Raw genomic sequence first — 22,070 nt, 5'->3', positions numbered from 1 at the left:
ACACTTCATTTCCATTTCTTTTTAGAGTTCTGTTACCTGTGTGTGATGAAAAGCGTGGTGTTTGGTTTGCCTTGTTTTCGAGTGTTTCGAACAGGCTGCTGGGAGTGGACTCCTGGCTCTCGCTGTCCCTCTCGCCATCCTCCTGTCTCCCAGTTTCCCTGAGAGGTGGCTCCAGGCTCTTTTTTCTTTCCGTTAGTACCAAGGATTGAACCCAGGGCCACTTAATCCCTGAGCCACATCTCCCTGTCATTCTTATTTTTTTATTTTGAAACAGGGCCTCACTGAGTTGTTGAGGCTGGCCTTGAACGTGGAATCCTCCTGTCTCAGTCTCAGATCCCTGGGATTCCGGGCGTGTCCACTGCACCGGGCTTGCTCTATAGTTTGAGGTCGGCTGCGCTGCTACTGGTGGACAGTTGGGCAGACTCATTTTTCAATATTGCAAACTTGTGTAGCTGTGAACTTCTAAAACACATTCCCCAAGTGGGAGCAAGAATTTCTGCAGGGTGTGGAGCTGAGAGGAAGTGCTGGTTGCAATGAGTGCTTATGTTCAGCTTTACGAGGTAATGCAGACATTCACCAGTGAGCGCTCTTCCTCTTTTTACCTGGTGAGCACCTGATCATTCTCCAAGGGTCTCCTTCCTGCTTTTCTTTCCTTCAGCAGGGACTTAGGAGCACTGCCATGTGCTAGGTGCAGTTATGCCACAGGAGCGACAGGAGTGAGATTCTCAGTTCCTGCCCTCCCGCTACTGGTGATGTCAGATGACCCCTCCTCCAGGAAGCCTTCCCTGTAGCCCAGGATGGGTAAAGCGCTCTCCCAGGCTCCTCTGCTTACTCTGGTCTGCTGCTGGCCACATACCTTCCCATCTGTCCTGAAGACAAATATTTACTCCCGTCCGCACAGTGAGCTCACGGTCTGTCACCCTGACTGGACTGGGAGCCCCATGTGGACAGGGACTGGGGTAGTCTTGGGTACTGTGGCCCCAGCATCATCCTGTGTGGCACAGAGCAGGTGCTCACTGAAGTGTCTGTTGGGTTTGCTGTTGATGCCCCCCTTCAGGATGTGGCACTGGGAGGAAGAAGTAGATTCTGCTACCTTGCCTGTGTGGGCGCTGGCAGAGTGAGTGCGCAATGCCTTGCCTTGGCAGCTCAGAGAAGGGCTGTTGCCAGCTGTGTGCAGGCTGGGGGGAGCGGGGCCAGCTGCACTGCCTTGCAGAGGCATGAGGCCGCATGAGTGTTCTTCTGCAGAACCGAAGACAGGTGGTTGTGCAGACCCCTGCCAAAGGCCGGCAACGCCAGAGTCATTGCATGGAGTCCTGAGGAGCAGTAAGGGCCGTGAGGGGCACTGGGCCCACAGGTCAGCAGCAAACCCTGGCCACCGGCTTTGGTGCTAGGCCCCTGCATTTCTGCTGGTTCTGCCGGGTCCCTGTGCCACAGGGTGGGTGCAGAGGGAGGACCCTGAGCCCCAGAGGGTGAGGTGTCCTGCCTACCTAGCTCACCAGACCTGGCTAGCCAGACACCAAACCCAGCCCCTGCCCTGCGTAGTGGCCGCAGGGCCCGCATGAGGCACAGTATAGTCGTCCTACCTGCCCCCTCGGTTCGCCCCAGCTGGGCCCCGAGACAGGGCTGTGTGTCCTCTTTGCAGGTGAGCAGGAGGAGCAGTCAGTGGCCCTGGTGCCGGTCTGAGTGTCTGGGGGGGTGCCTGGCGTGGCTCTGCCTCTGCCCAAGCCCGCCCGCCCCCTCGGGGTGTCCATTTTTCCTACTGCTCCTCCCTCTGCCGATGCTGGGACACCCTCAGGCCTGCACCTCTGCACCCTCCGGTGCCCAGCCCTGAGTAAATATTTGTCTTCAGGGCAGGTGAGAAGGTGTGGCTAGTGTTTCCGAGGTGGGGTGCAGGGGACTGGCAGAGGCAGCTGGTTTGGGGGCAGCTGCTTGGCGAACATCTGGCTGTCGCCAATGGTTTTGTTTATCTTCACTCCTCCAGTCCCTCTGGCAGATCCGCCAGGCCCTGGGCTGCCAGGACAGTGGCTGTTGTTCACGGAGCACCGGCCTGTGCTTACACTCTAGCCGGGTGGCCTTGCTGACTGCTTCTGGAAGTCACTGCGTGCTTGGCGTATGTGCTTGTATGTCATTGGCTCCATTTTCCAGTTGAGGAGGCTCAACCATGAGGAGACTGGAGCCAGTGTCTGTGACAGTTGTCATCAGGGCCAGATCCACGTGGGGCTGTGTGAAGTCATGAGGTGTTCATCAGAAGGACACAGGCCTCTGCAGCTCCCCAGGGCTCTCAGACGCTGGCAGGAACTGGGTTTGCACCTGGGCTCTGACCACGCGCATTCCTTGTTCCTCTTTCTTCTTTAGAACCTCTCCTCCCACTGGACTTTCCACAAGCACAAAGCCTGGCCATCTCACCAGCTGGACAAGGCCACTTAGTCCAGGTGCCCAACATAGTGGTTGTGTAGACTTCGCTAAGATTCTGCCGCCTCCCTGTCAAACGGGACCCCTCCCTGTCCTGCCTTGTGGCGGGACAGTTTTCAGAGGAGGAGGACTGGGCTCTGTAGACGGCCAGGTAGGCACCGCCAGATACAACAGATACGCAGGCTGGCTCTGGAGGCCACGCCCTCACTAGGTCACTCGTTTCCTGTGTCTCAGAGATGCGTTCAGATCACGGGGCTTGAAGTCACCAGCTTGTTCAGCCGCACATATCCCTTTCCAGTTGGGGGTCATAGAGTCCCCCCAACCCCGCATGCCTTCCGGCAGAAAACCCTGGGCTAGGTCTAGTCTTGGGCATTTGTGTTACGTGGTGACGTCTGTCTTCATTCAGCACAGTGTTGTCTGTGTTTTGTGGGGTTCAGGTGCTCATTCAACCAGGCTTGAGTTTGTGCCCAGCCCCATGCTGGAGACACAGCAGTGGCCAGGACAGACCTGGCCCTGCATCTCAGGCTCACTGTCCAGAAGGGGCGACGTGAGAGGCGGGCCACATGCAGCACAGCTGCAGCCTGAGGAAAGGGTTTGAGGAAACAGACCAATGGCTGGGACAGAGCCTGAGGTGCCAGGGCCGAGGGCAGACAACTAAAAAATATTAAAAAAAAAAAGTCTGAGGCCAGCCTCAGCAACTTGGAGACACCACCTTGTGCTGTCCTCCAGGGTGCGGCCACCTGCACCCCAGGCCTGGTGGAGCAGCTGCACGGTCAGGCCTGCCTGCACATGGCGTGTCCTCAGCACGTGCCCTGCCGTCTCTCCAAACCTCAGATAGTCCCTCTGGGGAGGCAGGGCACCAGAGTAGTGGCCAGCGAGGACCGTGAGGGCACAGGCTGCTCTGGCTGGAGTGCCCGCCCTCCCTTTTATTGGCTCAGTATCTCCCTGAGCCCCAGTTTCCCAGTTGAAAAATGGGGGGTGAGGGCTGGGGATGTGGCTCAAGTGGTAGCGTGCTCGCCTGGCATGCGTGCGGCCCGGGTTCGATCCTCAGCACCACATACCAACAAAGATGTTGTGTCCGCCGAGAACTAAAAAATAAATATTAAAAATTCTCTCTCTCTCTCTCTCTCTCTCTCTCTCTCTCTCTCTCTCTCTCTCTCTCTCTCTCTCTCTCCTCTCTCACTCTCTCTTTAAAAAAAAAAAAAAGAAAAAGAAAAATGGGGGTGAGCCCCACATCCTCGGGTTGTTGGGGAGAGTAAGTGGAGTGACGAGCGTCTGCTGTTGTTCATGTTCATAATTTATACTGAAAAAGTGTCTGTCACACAGCTAGGACTCAGGCGCTTGGTGCTGGCTGCAGACCTGAGACCAGAATGAGGACCTGGACTTCGCTTTCCTCAGGAAGCTCCTCTGGCCTTGGCGTCACCTCCTGGTGGCAGCTCTGTGCCAGGCGGCAGGGAACTGGCCTGCTCTGCCTCATTTCTGTGTCTTGGAAGCTGTGGGTATCTTCTGACCATTCGTGTCCCTGTCAGCCAAGTGGCTTATAAGGTCGGGGTGAGGTGGGTGGCAGCAGAGCACCTGCCATCTGTGGCCTCCCACCTCCCTGCCATGCCCTGGCCTGCAGGGCTGGCTCTAGCTGTTGGCCAGAAGCCAGCCACCTCCTGCGGTAGGGGTCCCTGGTTGTGCTGCTTCCCCCCAGGAGAGGCAGAGGAGACCACCTCTTGTCACCCAGAGAGCTGAGGTGTCCCAGCCCTTTGGATATCACAACCTCACCCTGTCAGGCCTCCCTGCCAGGGCACAATGTGGCTTCCCTTCCTTGTAGGCTGTGACTCTGGAGAGAAGGGCAGGTGGGTACTGTCCCCATTTCCCAGAGCAGAGTGGCATCTTCATTTCTTCTCAGACATCTGCTTGAGACGGTCCAGTGACATCCCGGCTCAGGGAGCCCCGGCTCTAGGATGGAGTGAAAAATAAGCAGATTCCCACGGGTCGGGGTGTGCTCTGCGAGGGGACGGGCAGGCAAGGGTCCCCAGAGAGTGCTGCTGTAGAAAGGGTCAGAAGGCTTCTGGGACGAGGTAGCATTTGAACTGAGGCCCCAGTGACATACTAGCCGTGGGGAGCAGTTGTAGACCCAGGTCAGGAGCACACGGGTCAGAGAGGGCTGGTGTGCAGGTGGAGGGGATATGGGGCCTCCTCCGCAAGGGCCACCTGGGAGGCCTGGTCCTGGTCATCATTCTCAGTGCAGAGAACAGACAGTGCAAAGCAGGTGTGGCAGAGCCTGGCGTGCTTCATGGCAGGGCCACCATAGGCTGAAGGGCCTGCTGCTTGGCTCAGGGGCAGGAACGGCGGGCGGGGGCGCTCGCTCTCCCGCACACCCCTGCTCTCCCGGCCCGCCTGGCGCAGCTCTGCAGCTCCAGAGAGCGCAGCCCAGGGACCATCGCAGCTTCCCTGCTGTGGCAGGGACTGGCCACGTGCCAGCAGGGCAAAAGCCAGTGCAGCTCATAGGCTGGGTCGCAAGAGCGAGGTGGAGTTGGTCCTGGGAACCTGGCAGGTGTGGCGGGGGGGGGGGGGGGAGCTGCTGCTCTTCCTCGCCCTGGACATCCTGCCACGTGGACTGGACAAAGTCTGGGGGACAGCGCCAGCTCCTAAGCCCTGTGGTTTCCAGCCCTGAGTGTCCCTCAGTCACTGAGCTCCTGATGGGGTGCAAGGAATCTGAGGGACGCTCATTGGGAAGGATAGTGCCACCAACGTCCCTTCATTTTTCAGAGCAGTCCCAGGTGAGGGTCTTCAGAGCAGCCAACCCGGGACAGACCTCCGCCCGGCCTCCTCCCGCCACCCGGTGGACGCTTGCTGCCCTGCGCCTTTCAGTTTCCTTCTGATACATCTTGGCTATTGTCCCTGTTGGCTTAGAGAGCATGCTCTCCCTGGGAGGGCACGTCACCTCCTTCTGTGCCCACACCTGTGGCCCTGAATCACTGTCCCCCAGAATACCCCTCAGAATGCCCAGTCTGGTGGGGAGAGGATTCTCAGGGGCGAGTGGGTGGGGAAACCCGGGGCCTGGGGAGTGAGGACACCTCCCGGACGGTGAGTGGCCGCAAGCTGACGTTGGAGTTTCACCTAGAAGGCCACCCCAAGGCTTAGCAGTGAAAGAGGAAGGTCCCTGGGGAATGTGGTGACTCAAGCTGTCACCTCTCTGTACTTCCTCCTTTTTGTCTTGGGCAGGGGTCCTGGGCCTCCCCCAGTTCCTGGGGCTTGGGGGGGGGCTTCAGTGAGCCTCAAGTACATGAGGGGGCTGCCTGAGGGGCGGCGTGGGCTCCCCCTGCAGTCATGGGCGCGGGCTGGAGCCCCAGTTCCTACTTCTCCTTGGAGAGCCCTCCTTCCAGTTGTCCTTGTGCCTGAGTGTGGGCTCTGAAGTCCTGCCTTCACGGAGCCCTCAGGGTGGCTACTACTGAGGCCACACCAGCCTTTATAATGGAGGGTGTGGCCAAAGGTGGCCTTGGCCCAGTCCTGCTGCTGCTTGCTGCTCAAGTGAGAGCCAGTTTTCCCTTCCAGCCTTAGGCCACCTCTGGCTCCTGGGGCCCCAGCTCTGATCACTTGCTTTCCCCTCATTAACTTTTTTTTTAAATGGACATTTTCTAGTTTATGAAAGAAGTACAATGAGCCCAAAGTGACCACTTTCCAGCTTCGCTAATGACCATGGTGTGGCTGGTAACTGTACCCTGCTGTCTCCACCCCCATTATTTTGCAGTGAATCAGCTGTCCGTCTCAAGACTATTTTTCTTATACATTTTTCTGAGTTGCTTCTGAAATACTGGCGACACTCAGCTCCAAGGCAGCTCTCTTCAGTCCTCTGCTGTCACCTGCCCAGGCCCAGGACAAGACCACTGGGGAGGCTGGGGCTGTGCTCTCCAGTGTCTGCACCCATGCTGGGTAGTTGGCGTGGTGCTCAGAGAAGAGCCCAACTCCATGCTGCCCGCAACCCTGAGTGGCCTCCCTGCTTGAAGGCTTTACCTTCAAGTGGCTTCATGGGCTGCTTCACCTGCTGCCCCAGCTCTGTGTTACTTTGCTTCTTAATGATGAGAACAGATTTTTATTTCCCTTTGTTTCACAACAGGTGGCTTTCTGCTGGGTGCCAGCCACACACCTATAACCCCAGCAGCTTGGGAGGCTGAGGCAAGAGGATCGAAAGTTCAAAGCCTCAGGAATTTGTTAAGACCATGTCTTGGGCTGGGGATGTGGCTCACGCGGTAGTGCGCTCGCCTGGCATGCGTGTAGCCCGGGTTCGATCCTCAGCACCACATACGAACAAAGATGTTGTGTGTGCCGAAAACTAAAAAATAAATATTAAAAAAAAAAAAAGACCATATCTTAAAATAAAATATAAACAGGGCTGGGGACATGGCTCAATGGTTAAGCACCTGGGTCCAATCCCTGGTTAAAACAAAACCAAACAAACAAACAAACAAAAACAGGTCACATTCCCACGCATACCGCCCTGCACCTTTCAGTTTTCTTTTGAGTACCTTGGCTGTTGCTCTGTGGGGGCTTAGAAAGCGTAGGCTCCACAGGGTTTCATTGCATGGGGGAACTGGGTCCCCTGGTCCTCTGTTGGTGGGTACTGGGTGGTTCCAGTTCTGCATCAGCAGGCAGTGCAGTGAATAACCTTTTAATATGGAATTTGGCACTGGCAAGTGGCTCTGTAGGATGAATTTTTAGGAATGGCATCGCGGGATCAAAGCGTTTATGCATTAGTATTTCAGACAGGTTCTGCTAAATTGTCCTTTAAAGGGGTCTTACCCATGTTCATACCCAGCACCTGCTAGTGAGCTGGTTTCCCCCAGTCCCACAGATAGCATCGTGTGCCGCCCAGATTTTGGTCGTTAATCTGTTTTATTGGTAAAAATGATATTGCAGTGTACTTTTTTTTTTTTTTTTTTTTTTGGACTAGGGATTGAATGCTGGGGCCCTTTACTCCGTGCTGCCCCATCTGTCTCGGCCTCCCCTGGCACAGCAGCCCGCCCTCCTTCAGTGACCCTGGCCTGAAGTCATATTCGCCTCCTCCTTCCCCACCCTGCCCCACCCCGGTCCTCAGGGGTCCAATTCCTGTTGACCATCTTCCTCTGGAAGCAGAGCCTTCTGGGTCGGCAGTTTTAGAAGCCTGGCCTCCTAGGACAGGCAGACATGGGGGCTGTGCAGGGCGGGGAGCCGTTATGTTTTCTTCCTTTCTTTTTAAAGTATTTTTTTTATAACTTTGTTTTTACAATTAATTTGCTTTTATGTGGTACTGAGGATAGAACCCAATGCCTCCGTGTGCTAGGCAAGCGCTCCCCCACTGAGCCCCAGCCCGGCCCAGTCGGGTTCTCTTCACTGACGTGGGAGCGTTTCGCATGGTAGTATCTGTATACATCTTGGCACTTAAAAGTTATAAAAGATGCAGAGAAAGGTAAGCTCCTCTCCTGCCCCATCAGTGTCCCCGGCTCTCCTTGCAAAAAGCCGCCTAAATTCTTATGAGTGTGACAGCATGGAGACGTAATCCAAACTGGCCGAGCCTAAGCTGTGGCCAGAGTTTGTGAATAAAAGCTGTATTCGAGCACACCCGTGCTCACTTCTTGCACGCCACCTATGGCTGCTTTCCTTTTAGGGGAGTCGACTAGGGATTGAACCAGGAGTGCTCTACCACTGAGCCACATCCCAGCCCTTGTCGCTTTTTATTTTGAGGCAAGGCCTGGCTAGGTTGCTGAGGCTGGCCTCAAACTTAAAATTCTCGTACTTCGGCCTCTCAAGTAGCTGGAATTATAGTCACACGTCACCGTGCCCTGCTTATGATTGACTGCTTTTGGTAGAGCCTGTGTCCTGCAAAACCTAAACTAAGTGCCAAAAATGTGACCTGCATTGTGACTCTGTGCATTTTAAAGTCAGGCCAGACCTCTGTCTTCCAGTCACAACCCCTTTCCGCTTCCCATCTCTGAGTCTGCTCTGAAAAGAGGACACTAAAAGGCGGTCTCTCTGGTGGCCAGGACTGCCTGTGACGTGAGCTCCTCCGCACCCACAGTCCTGGCCCTGCCTTCTTGCCTCATGCTGCCTGTTTGCCACCAAATGGAAGGTCGGGGCTGGGGTGCACTGCCTGAAATGGAAGGGCCCCTCAGGAGTGCCACCTGGTGTGCCAGTCCCTGCAGCCTACCTGTTGGGTCACAACCAGGGCCTCCTCCAAGGCCTGCTGGAGATCCCCGCTCCTTAAGGAGTCTTTGCGCTGCTCCCAGTCCCAGTGACTCCTGACTCCTGAGCAGGAGGAAGAGGCCCACAATCATCACCCCTCAGCCTCCACTGCTCCCCGTCCTGTCCAGCAGCCTCCTGGTCCCTGGATCTGCCCCCTCGCTGCCACAATCACTCCCACCCCAGGAATTGTTCCCTGCCAGTCTGCCTCCGTGTCCCTGAAGCCTCACAGGGACACCCTTGGGGCCTGTCCAGGTCCTGGAGCGCCTTCTGAGTAAGTGTGCAAAGCTGCGCCCAGGGCTGGGCCTCTGGGACGCCCCCCTCCTTCACCGGCTCCTCCTGCTCCTTCTTTTTCCAGAATAGTGAAGCAGCGCCTGCTCTGCAGAGCTGCGGTATCCTGGGTGTGTTTGCTCTCAAACCACTTGGCCTGGCCCTAGCTGGGACCTCCTGACTCTGTACTCTCTTGAACCCAGCTGCCAGAGGCACCCTTCGCACGGGGGCCCCTGGTGTGGGAAAGCTGTTCTGGCCGGGGACAGCGTGCCTGGTCTGAGCATTCTCCTCTACCCGCGCTGCTTCCTGGTGGTGTGACTCCACCGGCTTCGGGCTGGCAAGGATGGCTTGAGCCACAGCAGCCCCTGTCCTCGCATCTCAAGGGTGCCACCTCACCTGCGTGAGCACATGTAAGAGCCACCTGACACCCAGCATCAGGCATCTGTCTCTCCCTTTGTGACAACCCCGGTAGAGGGAAGCAGCCCTCTTGGCCCTTAGCCTGCCCCTGGGAGGCTGCGGTAGCTTCCGGTGGGCTGCAGAGACCCAGCTGAAGCAAAGGCTGTCTCGCCTGGATCTCGGCCCTGAGAGTCTGGGGCTCCCAGCAGCCTGCCTGCTCCTTGGGCCAGTCGGGGTGGTGCAGCTCAGCTTCAGTTTCAGAGAAAGACAGGCCTGGGAGTGTGTTCCAGTCCCGCCACTCCTGGCTCTGTGACTTGGGTGGACATCTCGCCAAGCTCTGGTGCTCTCCCCGATGACAAATGGAGATATAATTAGGCCATCCCATGGGGCATCGGAACCGGCTGGCCAAGCCTGTGTGCAGGCAGTGCTTGGCATTGGCCTCACCAGGGCCAGTTCCCAGGACTCGGCGCGGCTGCCCCATCATCTTGTTCTCCAGCTGTGTCTCCTGCTGGCCAAGCCAGCGCTGTGTTGGGTGCCAGCTACTTCTCAGTGCCCTCATGCCCCTTATCTTCTGAGACTCCACAGACATCCCTTTCAGAGAGAAAGAGGTCACTGTGATCACTTGTCACACTCTTGGCAGGCAAGGCTCCGAACCTGGGTCTCACTGTAAGCCGTTCCCTCTGTGAGTCCATCCCCAGCACATGCTTTTGAACACGCACACACCCCGCCCTCCCCTCCTGGTAACCGCTTCAGCTCCAGCCCCGGCTCCAGTTGGAGCAGAACATTGGACTCAGGGCACACACCCAAGGCCTGCCCCTTGAATGCGTGCACTTGCACAACTTACCTTTACCGTGCCAGCAAGTGCCAGCCTCCCGTGTGTTTGGTTGTTCAGCATATGCTTTGGGGGCCTGTCCCCGAGTTAGTGGAGAGCAGGAGCTGCCTCTTGGGGGGCAGAAACTAGTGGGAGGCTGCAGGGCTGTATGAGCACCTGCGGGTCTGCAGAGTGCCCCCCGGCAGGCCCTTGAGCTGCTGGGGCACACACGAGGGCCAGCGCACCCCAGGCCAGCTCCTAGCTGCAGGCTGCTTGCCACGTGACCTTGGGCTAGCCATTGAGCCTCTGCTCTGAAGTGGAAATGAGGAGTACTCACTGCACGGAAGTGTTCCTAAAATTGACATGCGTGTTTGCTCGGGGTGGTGCCTGGCATGGCACAGGTGCCAGGCAAATAAATGCCACCTCTGCATCTCTGCTGTGCCTGTGCTGCTGTCTCTGTCTTTAGTTTTTCTCTCAGTATTTTGCTTCTTAGTTTGAATATATTCAGCCTCATTCATAAGTGACAGCAAGTGTGGAGTTTTGTTTTTGTGCCTGTCTCTGCTTTATTTTTTGGTTCTGGGGTTGACCCAGGGGAGCTCTACCTCTGAACCGCACCCCACCCCTTTTATTTTGAGACAGAGTCTCGCTGCATGCCATCCTGCCGTCTTAGTCTCCCAAGTCACTGGGATCACAGGTGCGCCCCGCAGCGCCTACCCAGCTGCCAGTTCGTTCTTAATCTAGGCATAAATGCTCATAAATAAATATTAATCTCGTCATTCCCAAGCCACCGAAAACACTGCCCCATCTGTCCACTGATGATGTGTCACGCCTTGAGACGTGCTGAGGACACTGTCAAGGGTGGGGGGTGCTGACTGCCAGAGCGTGGGCTGCAGTGGGCCAGCTCTGAGCCCTGACCTGTTTTTCATGGGGTCTGTCCCTGACCTGAAGGTGTGTCTCCGCCTTAGAGAAAATTGACAAGAAGCAGTTGACGTTCTTTTTTTTTTTTTTTTTTTGAGCAGTGGTCATTCTTGTGTCCGAGAGTTACCAAGTTGCTCTGGGGCCTCCTTTCCAACCTCCTCTGAGGATTCATAGTCCTTTCCACCCCTCAGCTCAGTTTCCCTTCCTGAAAGGGAGGAGCCACAAGTGCTCTCCCTGGGCCCAGGCTCTGGCAGTGACAGTGATTCTTGTGCGATTGAACCTGGTTTTTTGAAATAGGGACACACTGAATTGCCCAGCATTGCCTCGAACATGCGATCCTCCTGCCTCAGCCTCCTGAATAGTTGCCGTTTCAGGCATGTGCCGGCATACCTGGCAACAAGGGTTTTGATATCTACCCTAAGACCCAGTGCCAGGGAGATAGTGGTGACCAAGACAGCCTGGGCCTCTCCTCCCCAAAGAGTGACACCCCAGTGGACAGACCTGGGATCCTGGATCTCAGGGGACTGAAGGAGCCAGATAGGGAGCTGAGGCAGCCTAAGCTATAGGTGGGCCTTCCTGGAGGATGGGCCATTGGACCTACACACCTAAAGGACCTGTAGCAGTTCCAGAGTTTGTTTATGAGTCTTATTCCTGTAGACTCTGCAGGAGTGGAGACGTGCTAGTGAGGCCATATTAGTCCATCCAGATAGCCCATCTGATTTTACCAAACCAGCCCTGGGCCAGGGGGCCTTTTTTTTTTAAGTGGTGTCAGGGACTGAACCTGGGGCCTCATACATGCAAAGCAAGCATTCTGCTACTGAGCTGCATCTTTTTTTTTTTTTTTTTTTTTTTAAGATGTTGATAGGTCTTTATTTCTTTGTTTGTTTATTTGTTTTTTTATTTATATGTGGTGGTGAGAGTCAAACCTAGTGCCTCACACATGCCAGAAAGGTGCGCTACTGCTCAGCCCTAGCCCATGCATGTCCTTCTTAATTTATTTTTATTTTTCCAATTCTGGCCTCAAACTTGGAATCCTGTCTCAGCATCCCAAGTAGCTGGATTTACAGGTGTGTGCCACTGAACCTGGAGACTTGGAGGCCCTTTAAAGCAAGTCTGTCTACGGTCTTGATTCTCACCCTGGTGTCCACTAAATCCCATGGCCCCTACTTCAATCTTTAAAAGATAAAATATCAAATGTGATTACAAAGGATGCAAGTTAGCTCAGCTCACCTCTTAAAATTGCATCTAGGCCTGGAATGGCAGCACACTCCTGTAATCCCAGCAACTCGGGAGGCTGAGGCAGGAGAATCGCAAGTGCCAGGCCAGCCTTAGGAAGTTAGCAAGACCCTGTCTTAGAATTTAAAAAAATAAAAAGGATTGGGATATAGCTCAGTGGTAAAGATCCCCTAGGTTCAATCTCCAACACCGGAGAGAGAAGTTGTTCTCTAGTACTAACGCTTTTCCTCATGGACGCACAAAATGATGGTTGGTAGCAGGAGCTCTAATGGCTTCTGTTTTCAGAGCAGTTATGTGCATTCAAAATCTGCAGTGACTTATGTACAAACATCTGTCATTTCTTTTAATGACAAGACGGCAGTATCTGTCAAGCACTATTCATTTTCTTTCCTGTATTGACCTATGTTAATAAGAAGGTAGAAGAAAATGCTCCATTTCAGTTTAGTGAAAATAAAGAGGTCATTTCTCGGGCTGGGGCTGTAGCTTAGTGGCAGAGCGCTTGCCTAGCATGTGTGAGGCACTGGGTTCGATCCTCAGCACCACATAAAAATTCTACAACTACAAAAAAGGGGGGTCATTTTCCCACCTCAAGTTCAAGGCCACCAGTTGGTCAAGACCAAGGCTGGAGTGGCTGCTGAGTCCAGAGTGCTGCCTTCCCAGCAGGGCCGGTTTCTGGGCCACAAGCACGTGGGCCTTTGTCAGAGAGCTGCCCCACAGACTGCAGGCGGGGCAGCCAGCACCTAGGAAGCTTCTGGTCACCTGCAGCTGCTTCCGGATCCAGCCCATCTGACTCCGCCTCTCGCCCACCCCACACCAGCAGCTCAGCACCCCAGCGCCACCCTAGACTACAGCAAAGGTTCTGGGCCAAGCGCTAGACTCGCCTTGTCCAGCTGCCTGGCCCCAGGGAGGTGACTTCTCACCTTGCACTATGGTTTCCTCCCCCAGATTATGGAGTAGTGCTGCGTGAGACCAGGAGTGCTGGCCCTGGTCTAGAGGGTGGCCAGAGGGGGGGACCTCATGGAGATGGCAACTGGGAGCTCCCTGGGGTCCAGGAGCCAGAGCAGAGGGCAGCAGGGTGGGGGTGTGCAAAGAAGCCTGCTGAGAGCCCTCTTCTGGCCTATTCCCGACCTGCTGTCACCTGTGTGCCCACTCTGCTCCGCCACCTGAGATCTCCAGCGAGGCCTGGCCGTCTCCATCCTCTGCTCATAGCCTTTCCTTCCCACTCTCCTTGGTCACCCAATAACACACCCCAGCGGCCAGACACTGAGGACAAATACCAGCCGATGGATGTGGCTGCGGCAGGGCAGCCGTGATGCCCCTTGAGCAGGAGCCAGGAACGGGCTCAGCGGGAAACTGGCTGAGAAAAAGGCCACGCAGTATTTGATTTCATTTTAATGAAACATCCAGAAAAGGCCAGTCTGGGCCTATGGAAAGGATGCGGTGGGCTTCCCGGAGCGGAAACGTGCAGCCGTGGGGTTTGGCTCAGCCCCACGTGCTGCTGGGGCCACGTGGCCTTCGCCCCGCAAGCTGTGGCTGTGCCAGGTGTTGTGGAAAGGGGAGTCCGTGAGGCACCAGGCGTTGCATTTTGGAGCTGAGTTCAAGTCCAGCTCTGCTGTGTAGTTTTATGGGAGGCTCTTGTCTCTGAGCTTGGTTTCCCTCATAGGGTGGAAATGAACCTTCCTCCCTCTGTCAGAAAGCAGCAATGAATATCTGCTCTGAACCTGGCCCTGTGTTGAGCAGTGTTGGGGACATGGTGGTGACCTAGATGGCACAGCCCTGTCCTCTGGGGCTGTCAGTGGAGTAGGGAGACAGCCAGTCAGAGAGGAGTAGGTGCCCAGAAGCCCAGCACTAAACCGAGTGCAGGCAGCACTGACTTGTTTTGGGGGTGTCCTGCAGTGGCCCTGAAGGGCCTTGTTTTAGGGGTGTCCTGCAGTGGCCCTGAAGGGCCTGGAGGGAAGGCTGGGCTTGGGTGCTGTGGGTGGGGCGGGGCAGGGCAGGGGAGTCACAGGTCGCCCCTCTGCCTGCAGCCCAGAACGTGACAGTGGACGAGGTGATCGGCGCCTACAGGCAGGCCTGCCAGAAGCTGAACTGCAGGCAGGTCCCCAAGCTCCTCAGGCAGCTGCAGGTATGGAGGGGTTGCTCCCTGGGGTCCCTGGCTCTCCCAGCTGGCCACCCACCCAGGGCCTGTGAGCGGAACTTTGGAAATCCTCTTCAGTTGTAAAGTTGACCAGGCTCTCCTGGGTGCCCCAGCAGCCTGGGACGGATCATCAGGGAAGAAATTCCAGCATTTGTCAGCCCCCAGAGAAATTATGGTCCCCAGGAAAAGGCCATGTATGCAATCCTCGTATATCCACTGATTTTTTTAAAAAATTAAAATGCAGATATAAAAGGCCAAGTCCACTTCTCGTTTATTGCCGAGTCTCCCCAGGAGGCCCCGCTGTCACAGTCCTCTGGCCCGTTCTGCACGTATGTAAGAGACTGGGTTATTGGTTCAGAAGGACACAGGCTCAGGGGACTGGTCTGTGTCTATGCAGATGGGGTCTCCCGGGCACCCTCCTGGCTCACCCAGCCTGGCCACATTGCTAAAGCCCCACCTTCTGCCTCTCCCTGGATGAGTCCCTCCAGGGGGTTCCAAGGTCACCTGTTTCTAGGCTGCTGCTCCCACAGCCAGCTCTTGGGAGCGCAGCCTCTGTGTGGGTGGGGAGGTTCTGTAGGAATTCCAGAAATGGGTGCTGCTCAGCCCAGGGGAAGAGGGCCAGCGTGGCTGCAGGGCGTAGGGGCAGCCTGGTGATGTTGGCAAGGCAGGCCTTAGCCTCTCACTCCTGGACGTCCTCACGCTGCCTGTTCCTTGAGTGACAGGCGGGAAGCCAGAAAACAGAACCTGTGCTTGTGGGGACATGGGAGAGCTCAGCTGGCGGGGGCTGGAAGGACGCCCTGTCTGCCGCCCTCCTGGGCTCCTGCCTCACCCCGTGTGTGGTCTTCCCTCAGCTTGGACCCCACATGAGATGCCCGGGGCCGCTCCCCCAACTGGTGGAGAGGGGCTGGGGCCAGGCCAGTCCTCAGCAACCCCCCCACCCCACAGAGCTCCTCCTACTCTCAGGGGCGCATACCCCAGTTCCAGCCCTGGGGCATTCTGGGGGACTTTGTTCAGCCAGCCTCCCCCAGCCCTACCCTGGCACTCTGCCTCACCCCAGGACAGCAGAGCTGATGAAACTCCAGCCGCCCCACTGTTGGCCCAGGCTGTCTTCTTGGGGGTCTTGGGGGTCTTTCCGCTCTGACCAGAGCCCACTCTGCTCTCTTAGGAGTTCAAGGACCTCGAGCACCGCATCGACTGCCTGGACCTGAAAGGTGTGTGTGGAGGCCGGGAGCCGCCGGTGGGGGCCCTACGAGGTGGCGCGTGGTCTCCTACTCAGGGCCGCTGCCTTCTTCCAGGCGAGAAGCTTGACTACAAGACCTGTGAGGCCCTGGAAGAAGTCTTCAAGAGGCTGCAGTTCAAGGTCGTGGACCTGGAGCAGACCAACCTGGATGAAGACGTGAGCAGTCCCCCCACACACACACACACCCACAGCTCCCTCGGTTCCCAGGCCCCTTTGAGGCCTCTGCGCAGACCCAGCATGAGATGGCCCACTAGACCAAGGCCAGGGCTGGGGCAGGAGCAGGGCCTCTTGAAGAACAAGAAGGAGACATCAGTGTGACTCAGTGGGCAGGGGCATGATGGGAAGCTTGCAGAGCTGGCGAGAGCAGCTCCATGTCCTCTGGTACCTTTGGAGAAGTTTGTCCTGGAGGTCGCAGTGTGCAGGGCTGGGATCATTTGGAAAACTTCTTCCCACAAGGGCCAGACTAGGAAGTCCCCAGACCAAGGAGCTGAGGGACACGGTGACCCTGCGGAGGGATGCTGTGGGGAAGCAAGCTGCAGAACCAAGGCCAAGGCCTGTCCTGGTCACCCAGCACATGAGTCAGGATTCTCAGTGACAGAAAACAGGCTGACTCCAGCAGAAAAGAGAAGGGGCGGCGCCCAAGCCAGAGGGGCAGCCTGCAGCCTGCTCTGCACACGGCCGGCTCAGAAGTGGGTGCCCTGGGTGGACACCATGTCTGTCCTTCTCACCGGAGGCTCATCCCTGCCTAGAACCTCTCCTGTCGCTGACAGATCCTGTGGTAAGGCTCACTTGCCTCCCCGGGGCCACCTCTCCCTGAAGCCAAGGCCCCGTCTCTGCCTGCAGGGTGCCTCTGCCCTCTTCGACATGATCGAGTACTACGAGTCGGCGACCCACCTCAACATCTCCTTCAACAAGCACATCGGCACCCGGGGCTGGCAGGCTGCCGCCCACATGATGCGGAAGGTGGGTGCCTCCTGCCCAGCCACTTCAGGGTGGAGGACATGCAGACACAGAAGGCAGTCCCTCTGGCCCTGAGTCTGTGAGCCCTTAGGGCCTAGGCCAGTAGGAAACAGTGCCCAGAGGCACCCTGCAGCCAGGTCCACCCTCCTCCCCCCTCCCACCGTCTTCACTTCTTCCTGATCTAATCCCTGAGCTGTGACTGGTCACCAACCCCAGTTCAGTCATGTGTGGGAAGCTGGGCCCAGAGAGGGAGGGCACGGGACTGTCCAGGAGGCTCCACCACAGGGATCTGGGAGTGTGCCTGCGGGACCCCAGGCTGAGCTTTCCCCCGCCAGCTGTGCCTTGCCGCTCACTGAGGTGGGGGAGGCCTGACCCTGCCCCACCCCCCAGACGAGCTGCCTGCAGTACCTGGACGCCCGCAGCACGCCCCTGCTGGACCACTCGGCGCCCTTCGTGGCCCGTGCCCTGCGCATCCGCAGCAGCCTCGCAGTGCTGCACCTGGAGAACGCCAGCCTTTCTGGGCGGCCCCTCATGCTGCTCGGTGAGCCTAGGCCCCAGGAGGACAAGTGGGGACCTCAGCCTGCTGCTGAGCGGGAACTGTTAGTGGGGTCTCTTGGGCAGGGCCCCCCCAGGAGGTGGCCTGGCCAGTCACCTACCCCACACCCGCTCCTCCAGCCACAGCCCTGAAGATGAACGTGAACCTGCGGGAGCTGTACCTGGCGGACAACAAGCTCAATGGCCTGCAGGACTCGGCACAGCTGGGCAACCTGCTCAAGTTCAACTGCTCCCTGCAGATCTTGGACCTCCGCAACAACCACGTGCTGGACTCAGGTGTGTGGGGGTCACCCAGCACCTGTTCTGTACCCCACCCTGGGCTCGTGGTGCTGGGGGCATGGATGTGGCTGAGGGAGCCCAGAGGGGTGACTGACTCAGCGTGGAGTGCAGAGGGCATCTGGAGGGCAGGACAGCTCAGCGTGCACCTGGGGGCATGGTGAGGCGTGGGGTGAGCCACTGAAGCAGTGATCTGCAGAGGGCATGAGGGAGGCGAGCCACCCAGGTCAGCTGGAGGCTGGGAGATGGCACGAGGAGGACCCGCCACAGAGGGGGCTGCTGGGCAGTGATCGGGACGCTGTACACCGAGCCGAGCTGGCCTCTTCTACAACCTTGGAAAAGGGGCAGAGGGACTTGCCAGTGCAGTGGCCCGCAGTGGAAGGAGCTGAGGGGTTTGGGGACCACGGTGTGCTCCCTGGGGTGAAGGTGTATGGTATTGGTGACCTTGGCTCCCCTCTGCCAACAGCTGGGAGGAGAGGAAGAGGTACCATGAGCAGAGGGGCCTTGAAGGAGGAGGGGCTGCCACATGGCACGATGGAGCAGTGTCCCCAGGCATGGTGGGCAGTGGGGGACCAGAGGCCAGCGTCCGCACTGCATGGCAGGCCACACCCCAGCAGTGCTCCTGCTGTTCTGGCTTTCAGCTCAGAGCTGGAGATGAGGCAGAGAGGAGGCACGTGAGCCAAGTGCCCAGGCTGCAGTTCGTGACTAGCTCCTGAGCTGGGGATGTTCTCATTTGAGCAAAGACCAGAAGCAGCTGGTGGGGGACATGGATCGAGGAGCTGACTGCCAGGCCAAGGGAGGCTACAAGGCCAGAGCCTGTGGGGCCAGGCAGGCAGGATCCAAGCAGAGGGTCCCACGCACGTGTCCCTGGAATGTGCAGGGGCCACAGACAGGGTTCTGACTCAAGCCTCCCCCAGGTCTGGCCTACATCTGCGAGGGCCTCAAGGAGCAGAGGAAGGGCCTGGTGACCCTGGTGCTGTGGAACAACCAGCTCACGCACACCGGCATGGCCTTCTTAGGCATGACGCTGGTGAGTGGGCCCGGGAAACTGGAGGGGTATCTTGGTCACTGCCACCATCGTCTCCCAGCCGGGCTGCTCTTCCTGCAGGCGTGGGCCCTGTTTTGCCAGCAGCCTGCGGCCCCGTGCCACTCTCCTCAGTTGCCCTCTTCACCCGGTGTGATGGGGTGGGGGGGTGTGCTTTGCACACGCTGCAGACATTTTGCTTAAGCGTTGTATTTTTGGAAGCCTTCAGCGAGGTTTCCGTCTTGAGTTATGTACCATGCATGGCCAGCCGAGTGGGCACTAGGGCTCTGAGGGCAAGCACTGGCTGCCCAGTACTGGGGTCAGCTCCCCCCTCGCCGGAAGGCTGTCCTCAGACCTAAGGACACTCGAGGACCAGTCCAGCCTCACCATTGGAGCCGGCCAGGCTGTTGAGGGGTGGGGACCAGTGGGATGCTGGGAGTGTTAGAATGGACAGCCATAGTGCTGAGGGAGATTTCGCGTGCACAGGGGCGCAACTGCTCCAGGAGTGAGCAGATCAGGGCGCCAGTGCTCGGCCCCTTGCTCCTGGGCTCCAGTCTTTCTCTGGCATCTTTAATGACCCGTCCTCTGGGCCTCGGCTCACCACCCCTGCCCTCCCGCAGCCACACACACAGAGCCTGGAGACGCTGAACCTGGGCCACAACCCCATCGGCAACGAGGGTGTGCGCAACCTCAAAAATGGGCTCATCAGCAACCGCAGCGTGCTGCGCCTCGGCCTGGCCTCCACCAAGCTCACCTGCGAGGGTAGGGTGCGGGGCGGGGCCAGTGGGCTTGGCAGGGCGGCCAGCGGGCGTGGGGCCCACGGCCAGCCCTGCGGTCCCCCCCCAGGCGCGGTGGCGGTAGCAGAGTTCATCGCCGAGAGCCCCCGCCTCCTGAGACTGGACCTGCGGGAGAACGAGATCAAGACGGGCGGGCTCATGGCACTGTCGTTGGCCCTCAAGGTGAACCACTCACTGTTGCGCCTGGACCTTGACCGAGAGCCCAAGAAGGAAGCGGTGAGTGAGGCTCCACCTGCTGCCCGTGGGGACGGGGAGGCCACTGTAGGTGTGGGCAGCGGGCACCCTAGAGCCGAGCCCTAGCCAGGCCCCACGCCACAGGTGAAGAGCTTCATGGAGACGCAGAAGGCGCTGCTGGCAGAGATCCAGAGCGGCTGCGGGCGCAACTTCGAGCTGGCGCGAGAACAGGAGAAGGAGCAGCAGCTGCAGCCGTCGGCCTCCATGCCCGAGATCACCGTCACCGGGCCCCAGCCCCTTGAGGAGCCCGGAGACACGCCTGCTGCCGGGGCACAGAATGGGGCCCCGAGCACCGGACCCAGCCCAGACTCGGACTCGGACTCCGCCTCTGACGGGGAGGAGGAGGACAGGCAGAGGGAGGAGGCCAGCGGTGGCCAGAGGCCCTCGGCCCCCTGCCCTGCTCTGGTGCCCCCCACGGACTCCTTGGGCCCTGGGGACAGGAGCCCCCCAAGCAGCCCCTCCTCCCCCACTGAGCAACGTATTTCTGTGACCAGCCCAGGCCGAGGTCACAAGGTGTTTGTGGTGACCCGGGTGGAGAGTCCACCGGAAAGGGCAGAGCCTCCTGCTCCCCCAGCCTTGGTCTCCCTGCCCTCCTCACCTCCACCTTCCCCACCTGCCTCACCGACCCTACCACCAGCTGAGGCCACTGGCACCCAGGACCCAGGGTCGTCTGATCCTCAGCCCCAGCTGGAGCTGCCTCAGTCAGGGCCACCACTGCCCAACGGCCTGAAGCCTGAGTTTGCCCTCGCACTGCCCCCAGAGCCACCCCCGGGGCCTGAGGCCAAAGGGGGCAGCTGCAGCCTGGAACATGGTGAGAGGGGCTCAGGGGCAGGGTGACCAGGGCCCCAGGGTACCGAGCGTGACCCCAGGCCAGCACCTGCCTTGGTGGGCCTATGTCCCCTTCTTTAAAATGGCCCAGCCAGGGCAGGACGAATGAGTTTTGTTTGGTCCGTGGCTCTTGTCCTGTGTCCCTGGGGCCCTGGGAGCTCTTTCCAGGGTGGGAGCATGTGAGGTCTGTGGCCTTCGGTGCACCTGCTGGCCCTGGGTCTGGCTGGGCAGGGCCAGGCCAGGCGAGCGCACCCCCCACGCCCACCTGACACGCTGCCGCCCACAGAGCTGCGCCGCCCCCAGGACGAGAAGAAGCTGGAGGAGATGCTTCTGGAGGCCAGTCAGGAGGCCACACAGGAGACACTGTGACACTGTAGGTGGGCGAGGACCTCCGGGAGCTGGGGAGGGCGACGGAGCCCTGCCCTGACTGCCCCGTCTCTGCTCCCCCAGTTCCTTTTTCCCGTTGGGTCTTCGATGAGCCGAGACCAGAGCCGTGAGAGCCTGCCCACCCCACCCGGCCTTCCCGAGACCAGGACACTGGGTGGGCACCCGAGGCCCCGCCCCGGCAACACTACCAGTGGTGCAGGAGCCGCGGAGGTGGCTCCCACCTGACTTCAGCACTTCTATTTATGTCTGCCACTTAGAGACTCGGGGCTGGGGTGGATGGGAAGAGGAGGAGGAGGTCTCCAGGGACATCAGGCCACAAGGCCACTCAGGAGTGTCCATTTGGCCAGGCCTGCCCTATTAAGGGCAGGAGTTCAGGGTGGTGGTGGGATGGCCCCCGTTGGTCCAGAACAGGACCAAGCGGTGGCACGGGAGGGGCGGTGAGCCGAGGTGATGGTGGTGGAAATTCCTAGAAGCCCCAGGTGGGGTGTGGGTGGGGCTGGGTGCAGAGGATCAGAGCTTTCTCTTTCTTAAGTGCAATAAATCTATCAGGGAGCTGGGGCAGCGGCAGCATGGGTTCTGGGGACCTGCTGCCCAAGCCACTTGAGGCTGCGCCCTGGGAGGCACTACAAGCGTGGGCGGGTGGCGGGTGCGGGCAAGGCGGGTGGGGCTGGGAAGGCCCCTCCTGTCGGTGCAGCTCTGTTCACACCTTTTCTAATAAACTGGGGCTGGGTTCACCATTCGCCCCTCCGTCTGGCTTGACTGTGCGCCCCCTGCTGGGGTGAGCAGGGCTCCTGGTTACAGAGCAGCTGCTGGGTCAGGTGCCAGGGGTCCCCACTGAGGAAAACCAGGGGGCTGACAGGCCACAGCATGCCTTCCCACTCCACCCACCCCTTCCTGTGTGTTCCACGGGGGGCGCAGCGCAGCCCGCCCTGTCCAGCTAGGTGGTGTGCACCTTTCCTTTGGGGGAACAAGCCCCGAGTAGCCACCAGCTCTAGGTCTAGTCAGGGTGCTGCCTAAGGGGCTTGGGTGCAGAAGCCTCTGCCTGGTCACCAGTGGCTCAGAGAGCCTGCTCTTGTCACCTGCAGTGGGAAGAGCCTTGGCCACCCACCCTGTCCCCTCCCCTGCAGAGTGTGGGGTCCTGCATAGCCTGGGAGTCCTCTGCACTCTGGCTCCTGGGTGTCTGAGAACAGCATCTTTCCCCTTTAAACCACTGTGGGTTTGTGCTTGTTGCTCGAGTGTCCTCCCTGCTCCCTAGGACAATGGCGGGGCTCCCATTTGGGCTCAGGGAAACCATACACAACAGCTGCCACCAGTTTGTGTCTCTCATCTGTGCCTCAACAGCTGGGGATCAGTGGCACAGCCAGCCTGTCTCCACTCCTGAG

The 22,070-nt window shown here is 58.5% G+C and overlaps 1 protein-coding gene across 6 annotated transcripts in view; it reads left to right on the top strand.

Annotated features, from left to right (window-relative positions):
• Ppp1r37 (protein phosphatase 1 regulatory subunit 37) overlaps positions 1 to 21,425 on the top strand; it is a 38,924-nt gene extending 17,499 nt beyond the window's left edge. For 2 of the 6 annotated variants that reach the window (XM_078031897.1, XM_078031896.1), the window contains 12 exons: positions 14,278 to 14,375; positions 15,553 to 15,598; positions 15,683 to 15,783; positions 16,447 to 16,590; positions 16,978 to 17,128; positions 17,263 to 17,418; positions 18,336 to 18,448; positions 19,063 to 19,204; positions 19,289 to 19,455; positions 19,558 to 20,284; positions 20,588 to 20,674; positions 20,752 to 21,425. In XM_078031897.1, coding sequence (XP_077888023.1) covers positions 14,278 to 14,375; positions 15,553 to 15,598; positions 15,683 to 15,783; positions 16,447 to 16,590; positions 16,978 to 17,128; positions 17,263 to 17,418; positions 18,336 to 18,448; positions 19,063 to 19,204; positions 19,289 to 19,455; positions 19,558 to 20,284; positions 20,588 to 20,670 — 1,928 coding nt within the window. In that variant the 3' untranslated portion in view covers positions 20,671 to 20,674; positions 20,752 to 21,425. Of the gene's footprint in view, positions 1 to 14,277; positions 14,376 to 15,552; positions 15,599 to 15,682; positions 15,784 to 16,397; positions 16,591 to 16,977; positions 17,129 to 17,262; positions 17,419 to 18,335; positions 18,449 to 19,062; positions 19,205 to 19,288; positions 19,456 to 19,557; positions 20,285 to 20,587; positions 20,679 to 20,751 lie in introns of those variants that run through there. The other 4 variants (XM_078031898.1, XM_040280127.2, XM_078031899.1 and 1 more) reach the window with 4 other exon arrangements.
• The last annotated feature ends 645 nt before the right edge of the window (positions 21,426 to 22,070 follow it).

The sequence above is a fragment of the Ictidomys tridecemlineatus genome, chromosome 15 (assembly GCF_052094955.1).
Source record: "Ictidomys tridecemlineatus isolate mIctTri1 chromosome 15, mIctTri1.hap1, whole genome shotgun sequence".
NCBI lineage: Eukaryota > Metazoa > Chordata > Mammalia > Rodentia > Sciuridae > Ictidomys > Ictidomys tridecemlineatus.
This window is presented reverse-complemented; position numbering and strand designations above follow the sequence as displayed.